This window comes from Poecilia reticulata, linkage group LG5, assembly GCF_000633615.1.
Source record: "Poecilia reticulata strain Guanapo linkage group LG5, Guppy_female_1.0+MT, whole genome shotgun sequence".
Lineage (NCBI taxonomy): Eukaryota > Metazoa > Chordata > Actinopteri > Cyprinodontiformes > Poeciliidae > Poecilia > Poecilia reticulata.
The window spans coordinates 29496288-29522850 of NC_024335.1; the positions used below are offsets into that span (position 1 = coordinate 29496288).

The 26563-nt window shown below is 40.1% G+C and overlaps 1 protein-coding gene and 1 long non-coding RNA gene across 4 annotated transcripts in view; both read left to right on the forward strand.

The window, feature by feature from the left end:
* fbln2 (fibulin 2) overlaps window positions 1-12162 on the forward strand; it is a 23303-nt gene extending 11141 nt beyond the window's left edge. For both annotated transcript variants that reach the window (XM_008410369.2, XM_008410371.2), the window contains exons 6-16: window positions 644-754; window positions 1492-1593; window positions 4369-4503; window positions 4827-4958; window positions 5405-5548; window positions 6282-6410; window positions 7108-7233; window positions 7979-8095; window positions 8776-8904; window positions 9685-9808; window positions 11062-12162. In XM_008410369.2, the coding sequence (XP_008408591.1) occupies window positions 644-754; window positions 1492-1593; window positions 4369-4503; window positions 4827-4958; window positions 5405-5548; window positions 6282-6410; window positions 7108-7233; window positions 7979-8095; window positions 8776-8904; window positions 9685-9808; window positions 11062-11422 (1610 nt within the window). In that variant the 3' untranslated portion in view covers window positions 11423-12162. The remainder of the gene's footprint in view (window positions 1-643; window positions 755-1491; window positions 1594-4368; window positions 4504-4826; window positions 4959-5404; window positions 5549-6281; window positions 6411-7107; window positions 7234-7978; window positions 8096-8775; window positions 8905-9684; window positions 9809-11061) is intronic.
* A 1663-nt stretch (window positions 12163-13825) lies between these two features.
* LOC103465485 (uncharacterized) lies at window positions 13826-17037 on the forward strand. 2 transcript variants are annotated; one of them, XR_533803.2, is made up of 4 exons: window positions 13826-13972; window positions 14706-14857; window positions 15563-15725; window positions 16514-17037. It is a non-coding gene; the product is annotated as an uncharacterized LOC103465485 (long non-coding RNA). The 2 variants fall into 2 exon arrangements; XR_533804.2 differs by having other exon boundaries at window positions 14739-14857.
* Window positions 17038-26563: the final 9526 nt, after the last annotated feature.

The window sequence follows — 26563 nt, forward strand, 5'->3', positions numbered from 1 at the left end:
ATGCAGACATTTCATGTACCTGGATGCTGTATGCTTAAAAATTAATAGGAAATGTTACAGTGGCCTGTTTGTTTAACTGTTATATGACCACTTGGGGGCACTAATAGGCCCTCAAATGTCATTCTTAGCAGTCAGTTGAGTCTTTTAAAAATACGAAATGAGATGGTAACATCACATCAGCAAAGCTGACAATTAGTCTGCCAAATAGGAAACATAAAAGAATCCATTTGTTGTCAATACCCACTGGTCTTAGCAGGGCCGTGAAGCGGATCTTATCTACCTCAGCAAACGTCTAAAAATCAGCCACTGTCCTCCTCCGCTCTGCAGTGAGAGAGGTCCCACCAGGTCATGTCTGCACGTTCACAGTTAACAATCACCCCACTTTTGCCAACTCGGCGACTTTCAGACAAAAAAAAAAATTAGTATTGGTCAAAATCTGAATTGGTTGCTCCGGCATTTTAAAGATTGGTAACCGGTGATCGGCCAGAAAACTGCAATCGGTTCACTCCTAATTTTGATCCAAGGTCCTAACATAGTGAGTAACTGCCTATCAAAAATGACTAAAACCAAAGCATATTGTTGCACAACACAATGTTGTCCCAAATTGAATTTGAATGTAATTACTGTTGTTGTTGTTGTGCAGTGAGTCCAGCGACAGACAGCCAGGTGGGAGATCTGATCAGTTCTACCAGTACAGCCACCACCACCACCACTGTGACCTCCACAAGCCCCGCCCACCTTCATCCATGTGCAGGTAATCCAAAAATATGAATGTAATGCATTTGTCCACACTGTACTACACCAGCCAAAAGCACTTGTCAGACTGAATTGTTCAGTCTGACAAGTGCACTGTGGGAAAACATTTATTCTTAATAAAATTACCACTGATACAAGCTAAGTGCTTTTTTTTTTAAGAAAAACAACAAAAAAACAATTGAAGGACAATCAGGACAATCTTGAGAAAAGCATTCTCTCCTAACCAATTTCAGTCCTTGTACTTATTGAAAACACTTTACAGTTTCAGATCATCAGACATTTTTTAAATCAGACAAAAAAAGCAACAACCAACAGAAAATCCACCAAATGTATAAAAAAAGGTTTTAAAACATCAAATCTCTGAGTAAGGCTGCCTGCTCACAGCATACTGACACATCGCATTTACAGATTTTATACAAACAAATTAGTTGAATTATGTCGTGTTGGTTTGGCTCATAAAATCTGAATGAAATACATAAACAATCGTAATTGCTAATGTACAACTCTACAATTACAAAATGCGCAAAGGTTCAGTTGTGCTCTTCTCTGTCAACTGAATATCAAGACAGATGTGTGACTCCGACGCCTCAGAGACGAATTAAAAAGGGACGTAGGGCGCATTGCATCCTAGTGAAACCATAAACAGATATTGTAATGATTGGAGTAAACATCTGAGCTAACAGTGTGGCTGTAGTGAATCCAGAGACGACTGACTGCGCTGCTGTTCTCTTTGAGGTGAGAGTGGCTGCAGTCAGCGTTGTGCTGCAGTGGCAGGCCAGGCTCGCTGCTCCTGCTTCCCGGGGTTCTCACTGATGACCGACAGAAGGACATGCAAAGGTAAGGGGTCCAACTTCCTGCCAGGTCAGAAACTGTCGTCACTAAAACCTAAATATCACTGAGTTAATATTGTAGTTACAGATGAGCAATAAAGCAGCGATCAAAGATCTTTTATTAACTGAACAGAGTCGGTGGCAGCTTCAGCTGTAATGAGAAAAGCTACACATAAACCGTCTTTGAACTTAGCGAGAAGGCGAAAATCCAAAATCTGGTCTGGAAGCTTTGACCTTTTATATCAAAAGCATTTTTAATGTTTTTGAAACATTATAAACATTGTGATGCCACAAGACGAGATGTTTTGTTTCGATTGTTGACTGTGTTTTCTATGACTGTGTTTTTTTGTGTGTTTTTATTATGTAAAGCACTTTGAAGTGCCTTGTTGTTGAAATGTACTAAACAAACTTGATTGACTGATTGAGAGCTTACCTTGGTCGGTTACCTTGGTGATAGGCATCGGAGGAAAACTGATCGGCAGTGTTTTTCTTTCCATTGTTACTTACATACTATTTCAAAATAACATGCTATGCTTATTTTTTTGTGCTTCAAGCAGTAGTTTCACTCAGTAGTTGTTTTAGTTCTTCTTTAACCAAGAATTGTCTCATTTGTCTAAGAGGATAATGTTGTTTTCCTGATGCTCCGTTTGCAGCATCGTCTTATCGCATCATTGCTCTAATTTTTTTAATATTTGGCAAAATGTACACAGCCGGGTCTTATCCATGGCACTTAAAGAACAGCAAACTAAAGAAAAAAAAATTATATATATATATATATATATATATTTTTTTTTTTTTTTTTTTGACAGATAGTTACTAACCAGGTAAAAAGGCACATAAGAGGGTAAAATCAATGTAGCAAGAGAAGCAGCTATAATACGCTTTGAACCTGAATGTTGGAACATTCCCCAAAGAAGAACTTTACCACACTGTTTTTTTTATTTTTATTCCCTGTGGAAGGACCCACATAAATACATTTGCTGCACGAGTTAGAAAGATGATTTGTGAATTTGCAACAAGTGGAGAAAAAAAAAAAGAAAAAAGAACTTGGCCTCAATGTTAGTGAGAAAGGAGGAAAGAGCTAAATTATGCTCCTCTGGAATTTGACTTCATAGCAGAAATTCCTGACTGAACTAAAAATCCAGTTTTGCTGCACTTCCAGTCGCCGATGGAGCCAGGAGAAGGATAGATGGAAAAGTCGGCAATGTTTTCTTTATTCGATCACGTTGTGTGCAGGTGTGGCCCAGCGTGATCCACTGTACATGCGGGAAATGCAGTCCTGGAGGAGTTTATTCACTACCTCCCACCCCCCCCACCACCAACTCCCATATCAATTTATTTAGCAAACAGAGGGAGCGCTTTCTTTGCCTAAGTGTTTCCATGTGTAACTGTGTGTGGGCAGCATTGAGTTTAGACTGGAATGAAACAAATCAAATGGTGGGATGGAGTCTGGTTTGGAAGTGGATGTCTGAGGGTTTCCACACAGATTTAGGTCGACTTTAAAGTCAGCTGTGGGAAACTTGTCACTGAGGTTCTGTCATCCACAGGCTGCTTGAATAATGACACCTGCAGCATCTGCAAGCAACTGATTTACTTATCACAAGAGTCCCACTGCCCTGCGATGGATCTCTCCGCTTCTTAGGGATTCATCAGGATTTGAACTTAGATGGACTCTTAGAATCTTAATGCGCATCTGTTTGCAGTTGACACACTCACTGAAAAGCGTATTTGTTCTGTGTACGATTGAGCGGTAAAGTTTATTTCCTTTCTTGTTTTTTTTTTCCATTTTGCAGCATTTCTAACATAATTTCCATGCATATCTGGTCGGCCGTATCTGGAGACGTGTATGTCTGCCGTCACTGATCCATCGGCGTAAAACTGGTGCTGTCGTACGTGAGCTCATGTTGCGTTTAAAAGCAGCTCAGAAAAAACATATTACAATGTGTAAACAATGGGTTAAATGGCTGGAATGGTTCCTGGAATGGTTGGAATGGCTGAAAAAGGGATAGATGTGCTAAGCGAGGGCGGCCCGTACTGTATCACATCGACAGAGGAATAATAGAAAGTTGATTTGTTTGAGGTAAAAAAAAATAATTAATTAAATAAGAAAAATTACATAAAATAAACAACATGCAATCTAATCCAGGACCCACCTGGACCAGAGTTGAGGTGGGTCATTTAATGAAGGTTTTTGAAACGGAGCCTCCATCAGGCGGCTGACTGGTGCCTGGAGGCTCCAGTCAGCCGGTGAGGTCAACAAACATGAATGAAAATCTAAACATCCGATCATTAGGACAATTTCATCATTATTCTTTCCTTTTTACTGAATGTCTTATCAATAAAAATCTTATCAAAGTCTTTACAACTTTAAGGAACTTCTGTTAGCAAGACTTTGATGAATCCTCGTCATAAATATAAAAATAGATTTTTTGTGAATGTCAATTGTTATACTTCACACAATTCATGACTGGATATCAAATCATGAGTTTGTTTGGTTCATTTACTGTCTGATCAGCTTGTCCTCATCATCTGACGCTCTTATCTTTATACTTTTTTCCCCCTTAGATTTTGTATTTGATTTAGTAATGAGGATCCATCTGAAAATATTGTATGAGTTTATGGCGTAGGAGTTAATAAGTTTCTTACTATTTCCTTCTCCTTTTCGAGCATGTCCAGATGATTGTAGAGCAAAAATATGCATTTTTTTTCACTCCTTGTTCATGTGTGTGATTTTGTACTTCTATCACGTTCGAAATAAATAAATGAATTAATTCTTTCACAGATGTGGACGAGTGCCAGAGCAACACACACAGCTGCCGGCCCAACCAGCGCTGTGTGAACACACTGGGCTCGTTTCGATGTGAGCTGCAAGTCCGCTGTCCTGCAGGATACCAGAGGAAGAACGGAGTTTGCCAAGGTAGAGTCAGAAAAAAACATTTGATTAAGTTCTGATTTACTTGGGGGGGGAAGAGAGAAAAAAACATTAAAAATGCTGGTTTGATGCCAATTATGTTTTCAGGTCAACATTTAGCTAAAGTAAGATCGATGATAAACTTCATAGACAGACCGGTCCATGCTAGTTCTGCGCTTGAACCACAGTGCCACCTGCTGGTGGAGGGGCATTATGACAACTTGGACTGATGGAGCACCAAGTCTTCATGATTTTTTTTCCCCATCACATTATTGATCTTATATCCGTCTGTTCTGTTTTGTTTTGTTTGTTTTGTTTTTGTCTCACAGACATTGATGAGTGCATTGTGAACACCCACAGCTGTGGCAGGAGCTCGGTGTGTCAGAACACGGCTGGCTCCTTCAGGTGTAACTCCAAGTGTGTCAGCGGATTTATGCTGGACTCTCATGATAACTGTATCGGTAAGAAACTGTCAGCTCTTCTGTCTAAAAGGGATCATGAGGCTGCTGGACTTAACTGATACACTTTCATTTTGTTAGCACAGTTGCAATATGGTGATTAAGCTTGCAGCCTTGTATTGTAATGTGTTTTATTTTTATTCAGCTGCCTTTGTGTCCTAGATGGAGCACTAGAGACCGGCCTCGGTGAAAGCAAATAAATGATTTTGTCCAAAACAGATGGAAAATTGAGAGTGGGAACTGAATCTATATCATATCTCCATCAAAGTCTTCCCATAACTAAATAAAAAAATAATTATTTAGTCGTTAGTTGTATAAGTGAACTAAATTGATCCTTACTAGTTCAGGACGTCTCAATGGGAGGGGAGGGAGTGACGGTCAGGAATAATCCCTGACTGGTTCTTCTCAGCCTCTGCTCTGCGTTTCCTGCTGTCCTTGTGTTTCTGCAGACATCAATGAGTGCAGCACCCTCAGTGGGCCGTGCACCGCGGGTTCCGTCTGCATCAACACGGTGGGCTCCTACACGTGTCAGCAGAAGACGCTGATGTGCAACGAGGGCTACCACTCCGGCTCCGACGGAACCAAGTGTGTCGGTGAGTTCTGCTGGTTCAAATACAGCTTTTTACAGGTCTGGACAAAAATGAAGAAACCCACTTAAAATGATCAGGTTCTCTGACTTGACTTTTTATGGGTGTATGTTTGAGTAAAATGAACATTGTTCTTTTATTCTATGAACTACTGACAACATGTCTCCGAAATTCACTCTCACTGAAAAGATGAATCATTTTTCTACCAGACACCTTAACCCCTGAACTGTCAGGCACCCAGATACTTAGACGTAATTCACTAGCAAGGACCACGCCACAAAGAAGTACGTTTAAAGATTTATCGATGAAGGGGAGAGGGATGAAAGACAGAGAAATGAAAGAGAGAGAGATGAAGGGAAGGACGGATGATGGGATGAAGGGAAGGTGGGATTAGGGAATGAGGGAATGAAGGGATGAGGGGATGAATGATCTTGATTTGGTCATCTGGGGAGGATGATGGAGGACTTGGGAAGTGAAGACTGTGTGGGGGTTTGGTCTTCGGGAAACGAAGACTCTTATTTTCCCTGAGCCAACATAGGATCCCCCAGACTAAACCTGCATGCTCTGCTGGTTACCAGCAAAGCATGGTTATGAATGGTAACCATGGTTATGAATGAAGGATTAAATTATACTTGTACGTAAATGTTTTGTGGGTGACGGTTAAGGTGTTGACAGGTCATTGATAGATTATTGTTGAGGTGGCCTCCAGATGAGCTGCTTTCCGTTTGTGCGTGTTTAGACACGGATGAATGTCAGATGGGGACCCATCGTTGTGGAGCGGGGCAGATCTGTCAGAACCTTCCTGGCAGCTACCGCTGTGACTGCCAGACTGGTTACCAGTACGACGCCTTCCGCAAAGTCTGCACAGGTAGGAGCCACTGAGTGGAGGCTGCAGCTGCAGCACATGTGGTGTTTTGGTGTTGATGTTGACAGTCGGGTAGTAACTAGTTATATTTAGTTATATTTACTTGAGTAAATGTAAATTTTTCTTAAATGTACTTTTAGGAGTATTTTTATATCGCTGCACTTTTTACTTAAGTAATTTTATTATGAAGTATCGCTACTTTTACTTGAACAAAATTTCTGGATTCTTGACCCACTGAATGAAAACCAAACATGTTTCAACCAATAACTTACCAGACACAGACGCACATTATTTAAATTAGCCTAAAACATTTGCAACCTAAGGAAACCCAAAACATTGTATTGAGCCATTGACTTCTCCTGGAATCATAAACCATATATGAATGGCATGTAAGACCGATAAACTTGTTACAATTCAAATTCAAACAAACTGCAGGTCAGATTTTTAGTTTGAATTTTAAAACCGTGTTTCATTTTCCTTCTTTAGTTTGCGACTTTGTGTCGCCGCTGTCAGTCTGTCGCATGTTCTCCAACACGTTAAAAACTAGTAGTTCTGTAAAATAGTAGCAGCACAAATTTCAAGGGACTCTAATCAGGGGACCTGTGATGGTTCCTGCCGAGGTTAAAATTGTGACAAAAAATATCACCAGTCTGCAGACTGATGTGAATGGCAGTCTAAACTCCTTCTCACGTACCTGCAGATATAAACGAATGCTGGCGGTTTCCTGGGAGGCTGTGTGCCCAGACCTGTGAAAACACCAAAGGCTCGTATCGCTGCTCATGCACAACTGGATTCTCTCTCGCTTTGGATGGAAACAACTGTGAAGGCAAGACGTTTTCCATGCTTTTATTTCACCACATCATGTATGGAGAATGAGTCTGAATGAGTGTGTGTGTGAGGCATAGAAGTAACACGTAAATTGGTTGTATGAAAAGCCAAATGCTTTGTACGAGTTGTGATGGTTTTTAATCAAGCAAGTTGTTTTTTACGCTCGAGTCGGATTTAATTTGGAAATCTTCCGGGCGCGTCAGACAATATGCTTATATGACGTGTTCCTGCTGAGGCTCTGTGTGTTTTTACAGGGCTGCGCTTCACAGAGCGAAAAATCTAGCTATTACAGCAGCTACTGAAGGAGGTGAAGCAAACTGGATGCTTCAGTTCATTAATGATTAGCGGGGTTCTGTTAAAAGCTTCCTGCATGAGCACAAGACACACTCTGAAAACATTTTGTGTTTGTTGGTGTTAATTGTGAACTATCGCCATCGACTATTTACCATGGAAATCTTTTCTTTTAAAATGGATTTTTGGCACTGGTGGCCTTTACTGAACAGAAAGCTTACAGGAAATGGGCTCATTTATTTGAACAAATATACACACAAAAAATAAGCAGGAATTCTGTGTAACCGAGTTCCTTCTTCAAACAGGAAACGGATGCTGAAGCATGTTAAAGCATCTGTGATGCATTTTGGATTCTAGTTAATCAGACGTCTCAACAAGTATAGAACTGTAAATAAACTTGACTGTGTTTGCCCTGAGTGCGTTACTCTAACTGTGCCTCCGTGTGTGAGCAGATGTTAATGAGTGCGACAACAACCCCTGCAGCCAGGAGTGCGTCAACATATACGGCTCCTACCAGTGCTACTGCCGTGAAGGCTATTACCTGAAAGAGGACCGACACACCTGTGAAGGTAACGTCTCCACCACGCTGTGTGTGTAAAAGAGACTCCAACTAAATCCAGTTGCTGCTGCTCCTCCTCATACACCAGATCATGTGGTGGGCTTACATCACGAGGGCTTCCTGATCCTGTTCTTGGCTTTGAGTAACATTATTGTGCTTAAAATGCTCCAATTTTACTATGAAATACTGTAGCAATAGACATCACTTTATCCTAAGCACCAATAGGAAATCTGGAAGAAGGGCCACACTGTAAAAACACAAAATCCTACAAAGTAATTTTTGGTCCCGTTTCTAGCTTCAAATATCTTAGTTTTGTCTTATTTTATGTGTATTAACTTCCAAGTAGTTTTTCAGCAAGAAATATGAGCTTGTTTTCAGTAAATGATACCTTAATATTGATGAAAAAGTTGTAGTTCCATTGGCAGATTATTTCTCTTATAACAAGAAATAATCTGCCAATGGAACTAGAACTTTTTCATCAGTGTTGAGGAATAATTTACTCAAAACAAGCTCATGTGTCTTGCTGAAAAAGTACTTCTAAGTTAGTTTTGTCCTATTTCAAGTGCACTGAGATATTTACACCACAAACTAGACCAAAAATACTGTGACATATTTTCCAGGTTGCTCTAGGTGTTCTTATGGGTCTTGAAATAAACTTGAACAAATACCAACTTGTGTGTGTTTCCACAGATATTGACGAGTGTTCCCAGGCCATCGGGAACCTCTGCGCCTTCCAGTGCGTTAACGTTGTAGGCAGCTATCGATGTGCCTGTCCTCCTCATGGGTATGTTGCAGCAGTCAATGGACGCTCCTGTAAAGGTTAGTCTCACTGTGGCCTCATGTCTGTGAGGCTGATGTGACGGAAGCTGCACGAGTGTTTTTGTTCTGAGAACAGTGGAGGATCCAGGTCAACAGCTGAGGAAGCACAACTTGCATCAACAGAAACTACTGTCACATAAATGTATTGTTCTTCTTTGTAAAGTAGTGTTAGCAGAAGTAATCGATGTGATCTAAAGTATTTGTTTGGTACATTGTAGCTAAATTAGAGATTAGTTGTCATGCGGCTTAACCTAAAATCTTGACTCAAGGTTTATAGTTGCTAGAGGAACGTTATCCAAACCTCAGAGTTTTAAGAAGTTTCAGAGTTGAGAAGAACAGAAACTATGTTCTTCAGTTCTCATACTGAGCAAACCTCTGGGATCACAATTCAATTGTAATATTTAATCTGCAATTTGATTTATTTATTTTTACAAATAAGGAAAAAGTAAATGCATGTATGGTGAGTCCAATGATCCATTCATTTGTTTCATATTTAAAATTGGACCACTGTGGAAATATCTGCCATAAACTCAGAGGGAAGTAGACTTTTTTAAAAATTTTTTTACTGTATTAAATATAAAGGGTTAAAAGAAAAAGGAGCTTTGTCTTTTAACCCTTTATACGTTTGGAAAAGTATGATAATTTGCCCATCAAAACGTATTTACCTATAAAATCAGTATCCTTTCTCCCATGATACAATCTGCTTACAAATACAAAGCTATTTAATGACACTGTAATTGTCTGTTTTTTCCCCCTGACATCTGTTGATTCTGTTTACAGATATCGATGAATGCATGACTGGAGCTCACAACTGTTCCTTCTCTCAGACCTGCTATAACCTGCAGGGCAGCTTTAAGTGTCTCTCCTTTGATTGTCCTCAGAACTACAAGAAGGTGTCAGAAACGTGAGTCTCATCATCCAGGCTTTTCTTCAAATCCTTTCTGAAAATGTTTATCTCCAACCTCGATTTTTTTTGTCTTAGGTTGATTTAATACACAACATTTTAAGGTATGAACTGGGCAAACATTAAATTTGATCATTTCTTATTTTGTTTACTCCATCAAGTTGGATGAAAGTCTTCTCACAACAACCGCATATGGTGAAGTGACTACAGTCGAAACAATGACCATTCAAAGGGTTTTTTCAGACCGTACTATGTTGTTGAAAGTTTGTGACAGAAAATCTATGAAAAGATTTCTCTCCTCCACCTCCTTCATGAGCTGCTATTGACCAGCTGCAGCGTGACGCCACTAGTGTAAGATCCCACCCCTCACCTCCCTGCTGGAGGGCAAAAAGCTGCTCACCAACAATGACTAGAGTTGGGTTTTGGCCAAGTTGTCAACATAACATGCTAAATCTTAAAAGTACGTCTGACATATAAGAGAAAAAGGAACACAGCGTTTTTCTACACTACGACAACTAGATAATATCAGGAAAAAGTTTTGTGAGGGAGAGGGAAGTAGGTCAGTTATGCTAGCTTGACTTTGACAACCTTATAATGTAGATGTGCTGTGGAATTTGATGTGTGTGTTTGGTGGTGTGAATTTGATTCAGCTGAAAAAACCCCAGAAAGGCAACCCACACACCAACTTCGACAGATCATCAATAAATTAGTGGACAGATCATTAATTTAAATGAGCTAATCTACAGTGATCACTTATTAATAATTGCAAAAAAAAACCCCATCAATTCTTAAAGCATAAAACTCCAATGGGCTGCACGTTCTGTTTGTGTGGGAAATGTTTTTTGGTGCTGAATCCTGCCACATTAGCAGCGGTGTTGTGTCAGTGATAGCTAGTCTGTGTAGCACAGTTAACAGATAGGGAGAAAAAATAATACCAGTGGTTCTGAGTCATTCCACAGCTTTTCTGCATCGGCCACAACAGGGCGCGGTGTAAAACACGTGACCCATTAACAAGGCCTCAGTCGTTGACGCAGTCACCACGGGTTTGCGTCCCACCCTGTCGACCCTTGCCACATGTCTTCTCTTTGTCTAACAACCCGTCTTCCTGTCATTTCGGCTACAGCCAAAACAAGCAGGTCACTCTTGGAAAGGAGGTTTTTAATCTGAATGAATAATTTACCTGGCTAAATAAAAGACATATGCACTACAACAGTTGCTCCTACATTTCTTTTCTCGTACTGTATTATTTTCAGACACTGCGAGCGGATCGGTTGTCCTCCCAACTCCATAGACTGTCAGAACTCTCCCTTGCGGATCACATACCATCAGCTTAACTTCAAGACCAACGCCATCACTCCGGCTCAGATCTTCCGGATTGGACCGTCGCCTGTCTACTCTGGTGACAACATTGTCATCAGCATCGTCAAAGGCAACGAAGGGGGCTACTTTAGCGCCCGCAAGCTGAACAGTTTCACAGGTGCCGTTTATTTGCAAAGGAAAGTCGGCGACCCCAAGGACTTCCTGATAGATGTGGAGATGAAGTTGTTGAGGCAGGGAACGTTTACCTCTTTCCTGTCCCGGCTCTACATCTTCATTACATCCAATAAGATGTAACACCAAAGACAGAAAAACAAATAACTCTTAAGGTGCTAAATGCTTTTCTTTTTGAGACTTAAAAAATATCTGGCTTTTCAAGAGTGGCACCAGGATATTGCAGGATGTGGGAAGACTTCCCTGAAGACTCACCAGGGCAGTCATGTATCCAAAGAAATCTTGACTAAACTGCATATGGTAGTTCAATTTGACTTATCTATGGCTGATCACGTATTATTTAATCATACTACATTTGTAGATGCGATGGACAGAAGATCTTGAGAATTTTTTTGTAACAATTGAACCAAAATGAAAATGTAGGTATAGAAAATTTAGTGTGATATTTTGTGAAGGAACTTAAATACACTAAAGATCTGCTGTTGTTGTATCAACCGTCTTCTGGTTCTGCTCTGCATCACCAGAACCAGAACCAAACATGTAAACGCAGCATTCAGCTTCTATGCACCGCAAACCTGGAGCAAACGCCCAGAAAACTGCAAAACAGCCGAAACACAGAGTTCCTTCAGATCAGGGCTTATAAAAACACCTGCTTAGAGTTGCTTTTGAATCATAATAAATGAAATATTGCCAATCATTTATGATGATGCCACTCATCAAAATGTAAAGTTTGTTCCTGGTTTCTCAGTTGGTGGCTGTATGTTGTTGTTTTTTTGTGTGTGTGTTTTTTACCGTTTTGTGTTTTATGATGAAATACCTTGTTGCTGGAATGTACTATACAAATAAACTTGATATAAAATTGACTTTTTATGTGGCGCTGTTCATAGTTAATTTTTCTAGTCATAAGGGAAAAAATGGGTGTTAATTTTTCAGTCGTACTTTCACCAAGTGATTCATACATTAGTCATTTTTATGTATTAAAATCAGCTATTTCTAGTGATGTATATGAAAGCCCATATTGGGCTTGCCTTGACGAAAGCCCACGTGTTTCTGATTATCTCTGTCCTCTCCTTTTTGAAGAAGAAAGTTTCCTGTGTGAATAGAAGAGTCTAATCACTCAATTCCTTCTAAAATATGTAGACTAGATTGTCCACATAACACCTCAAATAATACATTTCACTTTTGAGGGACAATAAAAGCTGTTTCAATTCTATTCAATAAAGCAAACCCACATAATTTGACTTGATTCAGAACGGGGCCAACATCTCCACCTGCTGGTGGCAGCAGATCCGTCCTTCACCGCCGTTGTACGGTTGGAATAAACGTTACGGATTCTGCGTTTCTTGACATGATGCCAGCCTTTGACGTTATTATTGGAATAAAATGCTTCACACTCTGGCCTGTTTTTCTCCCCGTTTTTATCAGCGAGTGGTGTGTGTGCTCCACCTTTTTAGTGTCACCACCCGGAAAGTGTTGGTTTGTCCTGTGCAACCCAGCCTAATAATATATCCCAATAGGTGGTGTATCAACTGGAAACCAGGGAGGGGAGTTTTCTCACACGTCACTAAATAAACAGCCGGACTGATACCATTGTGGGTAACTCTGTTATTTCAAGGGCCAACCTGTCCAGCGGCTCGGTGGTCCCCAACATGTCAGACTAGACTCCTCCTGTTGAAAACTGGTTACTAAAGTTACTTAAAATCACTAAAAGAACTGAACTTTTAGTGATGTTTTTATTTAACCCTTTCACTGCTTCCACATCTAAACACTCAAACTTATTTTCTGTTCTAGCTCAGCCAGGACTGAGTTCTTTTTATTTGCCAGAACGTCAGAACAATAAGGATATCTTATCCTTATTTTTAATAATGAAAAGATAAGTTATCCTTTTTAATAAGGATGTATAAACCTGTTTATACAAGTTTATATAAACTTCAAGTTTGTACATCACAAATAAACTTGAGTAAACTGACTGCAACATCAGTAAACAGAAAGTGTCATATGAATAAAACATTTTTGTATGTAGAACTATCAGTTCAACAAAGGTAGATTTCAGTTGTACCTGACATAAAACAGGAGAGGAAAAAAAACGCTTTTAACGCAGAACTTGCACATACATTCCAGAACAATTGAAAAGTTTGTCTTTTCTAAAACTCAGTCCTTCTACTGACTGTCTTAATAAAACAGTCTATATGTACAACTCAATCTAACCATCTGCTAAAATAACAAAGTGTTACTTGGTAAAACATACCTGCTTTTTCACACAATAAGAACAAAGGTAAGGTCAGTCTGGCAGAAACAGGGAGGAGCCAAAGTGCTACTACGTGGGAATTTCACATATTTTGACAAACTTCCATGAGTTAAACACGTCTAAAACACGACAGAACAGCAGAACCATCGTGACCTACAATGAACATAGTTCAATTATATGCATACATGAGAACCATAAACATATTTTATAATACCTTGTTTTCTAAGGGTGAATGCAGTATGACGTTTGACCAGCAGATGGTGCATTTTTGCAGGATTTAACCTGAACCATTTTAAACTTCGTTTACACACACAGGGCATGGCAGTAGAGAATATTACTCGTGGTTTGTCCTTGAAGAAATCCTAATTACAAGTCTTTCTGAACACAGCAGAGAGGTCGGGAAGCAAGTTGTGGAGAAGTTTAAAGTGAGTGATGTGGAATATTTGTTTTTCAGCTAGTCAAATCATAGTTTCAGCGAACAACATCTCCACGGAAAGCTTAACCTGAATTACTAGGAACTGTGTATCCACCGCTGCCGACATGCACAGCGGTGAGACGAGGAAAAGCCTAAATCTGCGCCGTTCCCATATAAGTCACTGCATTGGATCAAACAAAACGGTCTGCCTCAAAGGAAAACTGCTCGTCTTTCATGTGAGCTAATGAAGTTCAGAAGTGAGGGCGGCGTTTGAAGTCATCCAGCAGTGTGTTTGTCGAGGCTGGGTGGGTTTGCCTCAGAGCCGGCTCAGATGCCACAGGTCAACCACGCTGAAGGTCTGCAGACTGTAGAGGCCTTTGTACTCAACAATTGATGCTCGCACAGGTACAATGGCCGCCTTTGATCCTCCGGTCAGCTGCATCACCCAAAAGTCAGAGAAGGGCAACGATTATAAAGCTCAAAGCGTCTACATCTCTACAAAGACGGGCGAGGTCACAAATTTCCACCTGAAGACTACACAAACTCTTCATCCGCAAAACACAGAGTTATCTGTTTTGCTATATATCGTTATCAGTTTCTATTTAGATGGAGAAGCTTATAAGACATTTTCAAATCCCTTGAGCTTTTTCTGAGCTTTTTCAAACTGAAAACCTGAAGAAATATAATTGTGTAGAATAACATAATTCATTTTATCTCTTTACAATCTCTTTTTATATCTAAAGCATCTTCCCTCTACACACTTCTTGACACTCAAGGGCACGGAACGAAATACATAAAATCAGTTAAAAGAAACAACGCGGCACACGAGTGAAGGAGGATGAGGATGACGAGAAGTCTGGAATCAGCTGCGATGAGGAGACCGCTTGTGATTTCGGTGAGCGCTGTTTCAGTGTGAAAACTAGACTGGAAATGTTCCTAAAGATTATTGCAGGATGGATGGGAGTGAAGTTGTGAGGTAACTACTTTATTTTATTTTTTCACGGATTTTGGAAAGGAAATGTAGATGGGAAATAGGACAGTAGTTATTGAAGTCAGAGGGGTCTGTGGTAAAAAAAAAAAGTTCAGGGTTGGAGTAATGACTGCAGTTTGGAGGGATGAAGGGACATGAAGGGACAGTTCCTGTGGTGAGAGAAGAGAAGATGATAGCAGAAATTAGGGGGGATCAAAGAGGGGAGGCTGTAAGAGGTTGTGTGGGGAGGGGGTCTAAATGACAGGCTGGCAGACGATTTGGACGTTCTGATGAAGTCACATAGTCCCATTCTATAGCAGGATCAAGTCATTTCAATAAATGCTATGTATATTAAATATGACTGAAAAGAAATTTGATTTTGTAGTTTAATACCTTGAAACTGGGGCTCTGTCTCTTTAAAATTAAACTCACCCCCAAATCAACGTTTTAAAAATAGATACTTAGAGTTCTATCTTTGTTTCTGTGCAAATTTTGGCAGAAAATTTGCCCTCTTCCTCTTCCTCCTTACCCCCGCCCGCCCGGTGGCGAGTTAGGAGATGGAGTTGCAAGATTTCCCAGGGTCTAGTTCCACTTTAAAAACTCCTTCTCTTTCTTAAACTTCGTCTTCAGGAAGTCATCACGTCACGCCTCTGACCCTTTAGGAACATTTTTACCTGCGTTGCACTGAGAAGCAGCTCTTATCATGAACTCGGCAGAAGCAGGACTCCACCAGATGTTTGCTAATAGTCGCTGGCTAGTCTGAAGGATCTGAGTGGGGAAGTCAACACTGCAGGTAGGTTTGTGGTAAGTAAATAACTTTACTTATCACAACTTTGAACTTTTTTAAACTTTGATATAAAGTTCAAAAAAGTTGATTTTAGATCATTCTGCCCCTTTAAAGAAAATGCAACAAGGTAATATTTTATTTATCACTCCGCCATATCTGTACCTTTACATTTGACCCTTAGGCTTGTCCTTTTTAACAAAGTGTCAGTTTTTATTGCCACCATTGAAGTTCTCACAGTTGAGCTCAAACCTATAGGTAATAATGTATAGGTCTGGCACTGTTCGAGATAAAGTTATTTTCCTTTAACTTAGAAGTTTGTTTCTGAATGAAGGGAGGAGGCGCCAAACAGACAGAGGTAACAATCGCTAACATATTTGTCTCTGGTTTGATTCCCAGACCTGAACCTTTTCCTGCATGTAGCTTTGTTCCAGCTACCTGTGAATTAAGGCCACAAGAGCTACAAGCTGGTCAGATTAAATTATTAATTTATACCTAAATGTGACAGGGCTATGAATACGTCTGAGCTCAACTTTGAATGTGTGTGGTTTGGAAACCTGTCGTAATGAAGTAGGTGTTATGTGAATAAAAAACAACAAAACAGCAAATAAATAAAAAAAAAAAGAAAATCTTTCCGTCTTAATGTTCAGAGGTGCTGAAACATTTTTGTACGGCAGCAAGAAAGTACAGGTCGTTCAGTAATTACTCTCTGCATACCACAGTGGGTGCAGTGGAGCTATTATCAGCTCTGTCTCGGCCCTGAGGCGCTGCGATTTTCTCTCTGCTTATCTTTGCAGGCTGCTGGTTTCACAGCAGAAGATGGGTTTGCTGTGGTGACAACAGCTTCCACTGTTTTGTCTGACGTCGGTTATTTCTGGTACCTTTTGCACAACTTATTTAAAACCAATAGAAAGTAACTGCTGCGTTCACGGATTGCAGACTTGTCATTTGTTAAAGAGCAGCAGTGAGACGTGTCAGAAGTCGGTAGTACTTTACTGAGACCCGGGTTGTTCAAGCTTCTGGGTTTTTTTTACTGACATGTGTGACATATTCAGAATATATGATAATCGTTTAAGCTTGTTAGGATCTTATGTTGTTTTGGAATTTGATTTGACTCTAGTTTTGTCATTATTTCATTCTATAATTTTGTAAAATAAATACAAAATGGGTTGGATATGTCGAAAGATTACCACTAAAATCCATTTGATATCATCTGTATGTTTTTATGTTGCATCAAATATTCCCCCTGCTGACCTTCATGGCCAAAGCTATTGTATTGGCTTTCATTAAAACCACATATTTTAATACAACTGTAGTTACAGTTTAAAATGTTTTATTAATAATGCCAGCATTTAATTTCCTTCATACTCTGCTGCTTTCACATTGTTGCCAGATTCAGGAATAGTTTTATTGTGGCATCTCTGGAGTGACCTCTTTGCATGTGAATGTATAAAATTATTTCTGATTATCAAAATGCTGATTTAGATGGTGATTAGGAAATTATCTCTCACACAGAAAGAAAAAAAAATCCTTATTTCCCCTAGTGGTCCCAAATCGCTATGGTCACCAGAAGAATCATTTACTTTATAAAGAGTATTAATGATATCCAAACATTTTTTTTATTTTTTTTATCTTTTTGTGCATTTTTGGCATATTCAGTTGCCAAAAATGCAGTAACAGATTTCCAGTCAATCACAATCCATTTTTCCACTCTAGTGTTTGCAATAAAAAGTATTTATTACCATAGTTCACGTTAAGACAGCTTGTGTCCCCCAGAGTCCATTGTTTTGGGCCCTATTCTACTTGAATTCCTTTTACCCTTGACATTAATTCAATAGCAAATTAATTTGTTATTTATGTAGTGTGAGTTGGTATAGTGGACCACCTCTAATGGCCCAAAATACCAACACCTCTCCCTCCCACGAATGCCCGGGCTAGTTAGCATGGCACCTCAACACGGAGTCACTTATTTATGGCAGAAAATCTAAGTAAACATACATATCAGAATGTTATTTATGATAAACAGGGTTTTCCACTCCACTGATACATTGATTGATTTCTCACCTGTTTAGTAAAAAAATAACAAAACCAAAGAACAAATGTGCATGACTGAGAAAGATTAGCAATTTGTACACTAAACGATTTATACAATAAAATGAATAAATTGATAAAAGCCTCATTTTTATCAATTTCCTAAAATAAATAAATTATGTTTTTCCATTAATAAGCACAGGCCAACTTCTAATGCTAGCACTAGCTTAAATCACAGGCATGTTGTTAGCTTCAAAACTATAGCAGTAAGTCCAGGTATAATATTTAAAATAGTATTTTTTATATATAAGTACTGGACAGACAGGTTATTGACTTTACCTGGGACACTTCAGCTGAGCTGGCAGCTCCACCTGGCCGGTCCACTGTCGTCAGCCATCTTTGAATTTGGAGAATGTTGTGTTTTGTATGATCGGGTTTGATTACTCTCCCCTACCACATCACTTCAACTCTTGTTTACTCAAGTGAAGTTTTCTCCTGCAGGGATAACTTCATAATTGTACAAATTACAATTGTATTCATAAGACTTTGCACTTTTAGATTCATTTACTAAAATCCCAACCCGCACAATTTTTTTGTGTAAAACTCTTATATTGAAATACTAATAGAATTTCAAAAGTTAGAAAATCTTTTTAATAGTCACTTTTCTCCATAACCTGTTGTTGTTTTACTAATCTTCATGATGCTAGCTGTTCTCTAATGTTTTCTAAAAAAAAAAAAAAAACATTTTTGACTGAGAATAAATTACACACACCATTATTCAGGGGTATCACAATAAATCATCCATCCATCCATTTTCTTGCACCCTTTTTCCCTCAGTGGGGTCGGGAGGGGTGCTGGTGCCCATCTCCAGCCAACGTTTCGGGCAGGAGGCGGGGTACACCCTGGACAGGTCGCCAGTCTGTCGCAGGGCAACACAGAGACACACAGGACACACAACCATGCACACACACACTCACACCTAGGGGCAATTTGGAGAGGCCAATTAACCTGACAGTCATGTTTTTGGACTGTGGGAGGAAACCGGAGTACCCGGAGAAAACCCACGCACGCACAGGGAGAACATGCAAGCTCCATGCAGAGAGGCCGGGGCTGGGAATTGAACCCAGAACCTTCTTGCTGCAAGGCAACAGCTCTACCAACTGCGCCACTGTGCAGCCCCACAATAAATCAATCAGGCAAAAAAATAATAATTCTTTCCAGAATTTGCAGCAAGTTAAAGGGACATTTATTATTAAAGTTTGATGACAAAACTTTAAAATTAGAACTCTGTGTGCTCATATGTTTATGTCCCTTTAATGCTTTAAGATTTGGTCATATTACAAGCTAAAAATTTCAAGATATTTTACTGAGATTTTATGTGACAAGATTCACACAATTTAAAGTGGCAGGAAAATAAGTCATATTTTTGCAATAATAAAAAAAAAATAGACATGGAATGTGTTTCTTTTATGTTTTTGGTGACAATATGCTGCAATTTATTGTCACTGAACTTTAAAATAACCATCCCTTCAACTTGCCACAAATTCTGGGAAGATGTTTCCAAATTCTTAGTAATACTCGCCGAGTTACGCCACAGCTCCAGCTTCCTTGGTCAGTCTGCTTGGCTCTGTGAGCTCTTGATGCTGTAAATAACAAGTCAGCTCAGGAATGTGAACGTCTTTTGCAAAGGAATTTTAGGCTAATAAATTTCTCAAAGCCTAGTAATGCACAGAGTTTCGTAGTGACTTAGAGCTTGCCCATTCCGCTTTTTAAGTACTCGGTCTACTTTAAATACTTGTCAGCATAACAGGCAGTTTTACTCTCCGTTGGACAGGGGTTGGCATGTGCTGATAACGTCTGACACAACGGTGAATCAGAGCAGGAAGCCCCCCGGTGATTTAAGTGCTCCTCGCTGCCAGGGCAGGTAGTGGTGTGTTCGAACCGAACACCGAATGCCCCGGTTCTGATCACCAAGCTGAGTACAGCACCCCGTCCACAGCTAACGAGCGTTCTGTTACTGGATGACAAGCCGAGAAGATCAAATGTGTGTCATAAAAGTATTCCCCGCGCAGAGCGGCGCAGAGTGCAGCCTCTAGGTTGAGGGGAATGTGAATCTCCGTCTGTTGTGCAGCAGTCAGGCGGACAAAGGACTCAGACTGCGGCCGTCAGCAGCTGGGGGGGAAACACTAAGCGTCTGGTGACAGATTTGCTAGGATGCATGACCACTTTACACTGGCCTGACTGTGTGTGGGAGTCCTGGCTGGATGGAGTGTTTTTACTACTGACAGAGAACAACTCAGGAATTCTTGCTCAGTCCTGTCCTCATGACATGACATGCCGTGACTTTTAACTGTCTGCAGGACGACAAACCTGCAAATCGTACTTTTTTACAGTCCAGCAGGTCTCAAACTTTGTGTTCGGATCTCCAGACGCGACTCCCAGGTAAAAGTTGAATTACCAGATCAACTAGGGATGAGCAAATCCTGATGTTGACATTCAGAGGTGGGCAGCGGACCCAAAAATTGTACTCAACTAAGAGTGGCACTACTTCAACATATTTTTACTCAAGTACAAGTAAAAAGTAAGTGTGCTGTGGCGGCGGAGGGGTTCTGCACAACCCACATAAGGAGACCCTACACAGCCATCGCAGGTTCGATTCACGGCCTGGTGACCTTTGACACATGTCTCCCTCTCTCTCGTCACCCTACTTTTCTGTCGTAACACTTTCAAATAAAGGCCTCTAAAACCAAAAAATCTTAAAGTAAAAAGTAGCTGTCCAAGACATTACTCAAGTAAAAAAGTGTTTGGTAAAAAGTCTACAGAAGTACCGATCAAATGATCAATCATTTAATATTTAAAAATGACATCTTCAGACATCTTTGGACGTTTGATACGTGCTGAGGACCAGTGAAAGTCCTTTTCTTCAGTTACCTTTCTGCTCTTTTTCCTACCTTACTGGTAATGTTTCTGCCTGATCAAAAGCACACCTGGAGTGTTGCTTTGATCTTTTCCGGCACATTTAAGAAAATCCTTGAATCTCCGTGGCAACCATTCAGCTGTGCAAAATGCCTGGGTGGATCGAGCGCCACTATTTGAGATGAAGCTGCTCCTCAGAGCTGCAGCTTCAGTGCTCCCTCACACTGCTCCTTCAGACTAGCAGCAGCAGCAGTTAGCAAACACCTGGTGGAACCGCGCACCTGCTGGGCTCATCATGAGAGCCGCCTCACAGCGAAACCCCGTCCATCATCTTGTGAAAGTCTGTGTGAACAGGAATGACCGATTTCACCATAAAGCGTCTTTGAGTGTCTGAATAAGGACATATCGTAGACAGACTGGACTGGATGGGAACATGTTGAACATGTTTTCGTCGTCGGAGAGTTGAGACTTGACTTGGAATTGACCACTGTTACGATTCCAATGATGCACTTTGCTCTGGGATAGGAGGAACACGAGGAACCTGAGAGATACTTTCTTTTGAAAGGTAAAACCCTCTAATGAAGAGCAAAAACAATAAATGAACACTAGCAGATGATGACGGCTGTTCTGGTGGCTCATCACCTGTTTCTGCAGACTTAAATCTGCCATCACTGCTCAGGCCAGCTGTATTTTTCTGCTCAGAAAAAAAAAAAAAAAAAACTCCCAGACAATCATCGCTCCAGATAACTACTGCTGGAATATGTCCAAGGTGGAAATGGAGACAAGACGATGCACATTACTGGACACTTTTGATCAGTTTGAACACCAGTAAACAATATCGGTCACATTATCCGTGACAGACTCGAATCAAAAATCGATACTTGAACACCTTGCTGTCTCAATTAGACGACTTTCTGCCCCAAAGATAAAAGTTTGTTTCTGCAGGAAACAGATCCCTTAGCTTCTCTTGGAATGAGTTCCAAAGCCTCAGAATAAATATAAACTTTCCGTTCTTGAGGAGCCTCAAGCTGTCTAAACAGTGATTGAGGGGGAGGGAGGCAGCAAAAAGCAACATGAGGCAGTCATGGGAAAGCAGAATGCATTATGTCAAGAAGAAAGGCTTTTCATTTTCTATCTCAGAAACATGAATGTAAAATTGAACCTCACTTGTTTTTTTTTTGTTGTTTTCGTTTGACTTAATTTTCATTTGCCAAGTTCAAGAGCTTCCGTTCTGGATGATTTAACGCCATTTGTTCATTCATGTGATCCAACTGGTGTGGAAACAAAACTATAAACCGTCCCTGGAACGGAAACTGACAAACTGTGGCGGTCGGCTTCACACATCAACACTTAATGACAACACAAGGCCAGCAAACGCAAAAAGAAAACAACAACAAAAGACAGCAAAAGATTACAGGTTTCCATGAACCAGCAGCAACGAAAGTTGAAAAATATTCATATATACAAGCTCTAAATTTCTCTTGTGCAAATTATGCCGGTTGCTTGGGTGGAGGAGGAGAAGCGATTGTCGCCTCGTTCCACAGGAAATTAATGCAGAGGGACGTTTCTAAGGTAACGTTGAAAACAAAATGACTTCCTTTAAACATTCCTGAATATGAAAACTTGGAATGCTGAGAATCTTCAGACATGTTTGGTTCAAGATGATAAAACATTTTTAGAAATCGTGCACACGGTGGTGGTTGGCCAAAGCAGAGTTAACAGCCAGATATTCACGCGCACACGCACACGCACACGCACACACCCACACACACGTCCTTGTTCTTCTGTACTAACTGAGGACTTTGCTCCTCGTCTCCTCGACGAGAAAAATGGACCAGCAAAAAAACAAAACAAACAAACAAAAACAAATTGAGGACCCCCTGTAAAAGTGGTCCTCCATATGTGGCACATACACATACACACAAACACACACAAGTACACTACAGAGCAAAACGATTTAATTTATAAAGCACTTTAAAACATCACGGTTGCCCCCGTTTAGTTGCTGGATTCTTACCGTTTTTCATTGACTCAAAACACTCAGTCATCATTCTCAGTATTGTCTCAGAGATATCAGATGCCGTGTCATTGGCAAAACTAAGTTCTCTGGTATGTATAAAAGCTTTTCATCTCATTCGCTGCTCCACCACCCACTGCTGAGTCTGTGCGTTGTTGCCTGGCTCCTTCTGGACCTTTTTTTAGGAGGAAGCCGTCTACAGCTCAGTCTTCATACCTCTGGCTGGTGTTTGAAGCTGGACTTTCTTTCTTTGTTTCTGTCTTCGTAGGACTCAAATTCTTGTAGGAGTGCGTCAAAGTTGTTTTAAGTGGAGTTTCTGTGTTCTCAGTTGGATGGGTGTTTTGACCACAGTCTGCTTCTGCTTTTCTTCTTGAGACATTTCTCCATAATGGTGGTCGGGTTGTTTCATCTAAGAGCATCATTATCTGTGTTAGCAGTTCCCCAGAAATGAACTGGAATGACTGAATTGAAATGATTTTTTTGTTTGTTTGTTTTGTAAAGTGCCTAAAGGCAACATTTGTTGTGAATTCACTCCATATAAATAAACTGAACTGAATTGAATCAAAGTGAGGGCTTTGCTTTTCGAGGACTGCGGGTTGGTTGGGCCTCATTTACATCAGCATTCTGCTGCCTGGTTGTGCTTTGGTCGATGTTTTTACTGTTTGAATGATCAAAAAGGTTGTCAAATAGTCAGGTCAACAAAACCTTAACTTCCATCACTGCCATATTTTTCTTGAGCAGTTTGCTTTGTAGCCCTTTGTGGAGAAGGGAGGCGTCTTAGACAGCGTTTGGCCTTGTGGATCCAAAAAATACAAACCTGAAGTCTTAAAATTCAGAGTACTCCAGCACTGCAAAAACACTAAATCTCACTGTTACGAATGGCTGTAAATTTAATTATGCAAACATGATTGTGCAGGTGCTCGTCCCTGATTGGCTCCCAGAAGGTGACTGAAATGTCCAATTGGTGACCTGCCTGAAGTGACAGACATAGAAGCTGCTGACCGTCCATCCTCAGCTCATCTCAACCAGCCACACTGTCTGTCTGTTAAGAAGTTTGTAGGAGTGAGCTGCTGATAATGTTTACTTCGTTTTCTCATGGTTTTCCTAATTAATTAGGGAGGTAAGTTTTTCTCATTTGGTTAATTTACTTTCAAATATGTAAGTTTTGGTTAATATTCAGATAGTCTCCTTTTCTGTATTGTTTTCGGCACCATAGCTCACTCTGAAGCCACATACTCCACTTGTTGTGACATCTTGAACAAAAATACATCTTTTTAAAATAAATATTATAAAATGTTCATCTATTTGTGTGTCGGCTGCTTGAGATCTGAAGAGGATGGATCCTTCATGTTCCTCTCTGGTCGTAACACTGACCCAGTATCTGTCATCTAGTTTCTATTGCAAATCTCTTAGTACACTTGAAATAAGACAAAAATAAAATTTACAAGTAACTTATTTAGCAAGATATGGGAGCTTTCTTTAAGTAAATAACTCCTTAAAAATTGATGAAAAAGTTCTAGTTCATTGGCAGATTGCTTCACCATAACAAGACATATCCCCATGTTACAAGTGAAATAATGTGATTGAAACTAGAACTTTTTCATCAATATTAAAGATTTATTTACTCAAAACAAGCTTTTATGTCTTGCTGAGAAGTTACTTTTAAGTTAGTTTTGTCTTATTTCAAATGTAATAAGATATTCGCACTTGAAACTAGACCAAAATTACATGGCAAGATTTTGCAATGATCATAAAATAACCACAGCAGGGTATACAAAATAAATACTAAAACTCCAGCACTATTCTGGTAGCAATGACTTGATGTCACACTCTTTGTAGCACCATCACTTTTACATTGAGGTAACCACAAGAACGGGGCGATGTTCTGATGTTTCTCCTCGTCTGTCTCTTCTTTTTTTCCCCCATTAAATTTCAAATGCGAGTTGAGGAAGCTAATAAATGAGAGGAAAAGGTAAACACTGCCAAGGAAAATGTGAGCTGGAGTCGTTCCAGGAGACCCAATTGTGCTCAGAATCCTTTTTGAATGCTCATACTGCTTATGTCAACTTTTTTTTTTTTTTTGATGATGATGATGATCTTCCTGCTGTTGCACTTTGGGCATTATATCATTTGTGGACATCAGTTTTTAAAAAACTTTTTCAGAGGGAGAATTACTATATATATATGTACATATCTTGAAGACGTTTTAAAAATAGTGACCTTCCACTTTTTATTCCTTGACGTCTTTGTTTTACCAGAAGACACCTCAGTATGCAGCAGATGGACATGAGACATGAATGTATTTCAGGAGGAAGACAACAAATTGCAAAGAGCTGTTGATGAGTTACATCAGCTGAGCCCAGTGTTAAAACTGGACAGAAAATGCTCACCTTCATTTCCCTGTGAAAACAATTTATCCACAGAAAACCTTTTTTTCCAGAGAGCAGACAGTTTTTCTTTTGGCTCTATGGAATTATCATTATCATTATCCAACATGTTGCAACCACGACTTATTCTAACCAACCAATAACAAACTTTTTTTCTTTTTTTTTTTTTCAATCATCGCTAATAAGCCGAGTTCTGATTTATTGGAGACGACGTTTCAGGTGCACACCGTGATACTTGTGATTTATGCATTGCCTTAATGACAGTCTTCATAAACACCTCGCTTTTTTCCCCCCCTTTCATCTTCGTTCTTCAGAGTCAACGTCATTGTTGGCAAATAAGATTACGATCTGAATGTTGCTGTCAAAGTAGATATAATAATAATAACATTTATCAAGCGGCTTCAGTAATAAATATTCAGCCTGCTGACTGTCTCTGTAGAAAACCGGCCGTCACAGTTTCCAGAGCCGCCGTGACGTTTGGACTCCGCCTCGCGACGCTGGAAGTTCCTTATCTAAATGATCGAACATAAAACTTCAAACCAAATTCCTTCGAAACCTAATTTAGCGTGATTGCTGCTTCAGGCATTTGACGGTGTGTGTGAGTCACGGAAATAAGACAGCTGCAGCGATAAGAGCTGGCTCAGTATGGCACAAGGTAAACCTTTTCACCGTAACGCAGGTGTTCACAGGTGCACTGGCACCGACACACTCGGGAAATTTGAACATCAGACCCCCCAAACCTCTGGCAGACAGGCACGACACCATGAAACACATCAATTCATTTTCCAATAACTTGACATGTTGGGAATAAGTCGGATCCCTGCTTCGTCTTCTACTGAAGCAAATGATGTGCCACTCTGGAACGAAGAAATTTAATATCAAATTCTTAAAATAAAAAATAAAAAATGGTGGTGCAATTAAACAAAGGCATCTATTGGAAAGTTTTTCTAACTTTCCATGCAGTGGAACGCTTCATGGAACAGAACTTTCCAACCTAAAGGCATAAATCTATAATTAGAACATTTCTGGTGGTGTCTCATCTTAGGCAGCATGCTGATGCCAAATACCATTCTGCTACTTTATTAAGATCAAGATCATGTTTAAACAGCAAAACAACTCACTGCACTCATCAGTAACGCACAAAGTCTTCATCAGTACTCGCTCATCGTGATTTTCAGGGCACTCCAGTTTCTCCAGTCTGGCTACAATTGGAGAAACAATCACAGTTTTCTTGGCAGTTAAGGACCAGCTGACTGAGACGTTTTTATGGTGGGCATAATGGTGGGTATGTTGCTCGCGGCAGATACATGTTGAGGAAATGATGATTCCTAATCTTGATGTGGCCCCAAACGAAGGTCAGTTTGATGTCCCTGCTCTGTTGGATGACCTACTCCAGGTTTTTCCAGGTGCACACTTGTTGTGCTTTGACATGGCTGCATCAAGCAAGGGGAGGCCTCGGGGAAGACCCAGGACACGCTGGAGGGACTATGTTTCTC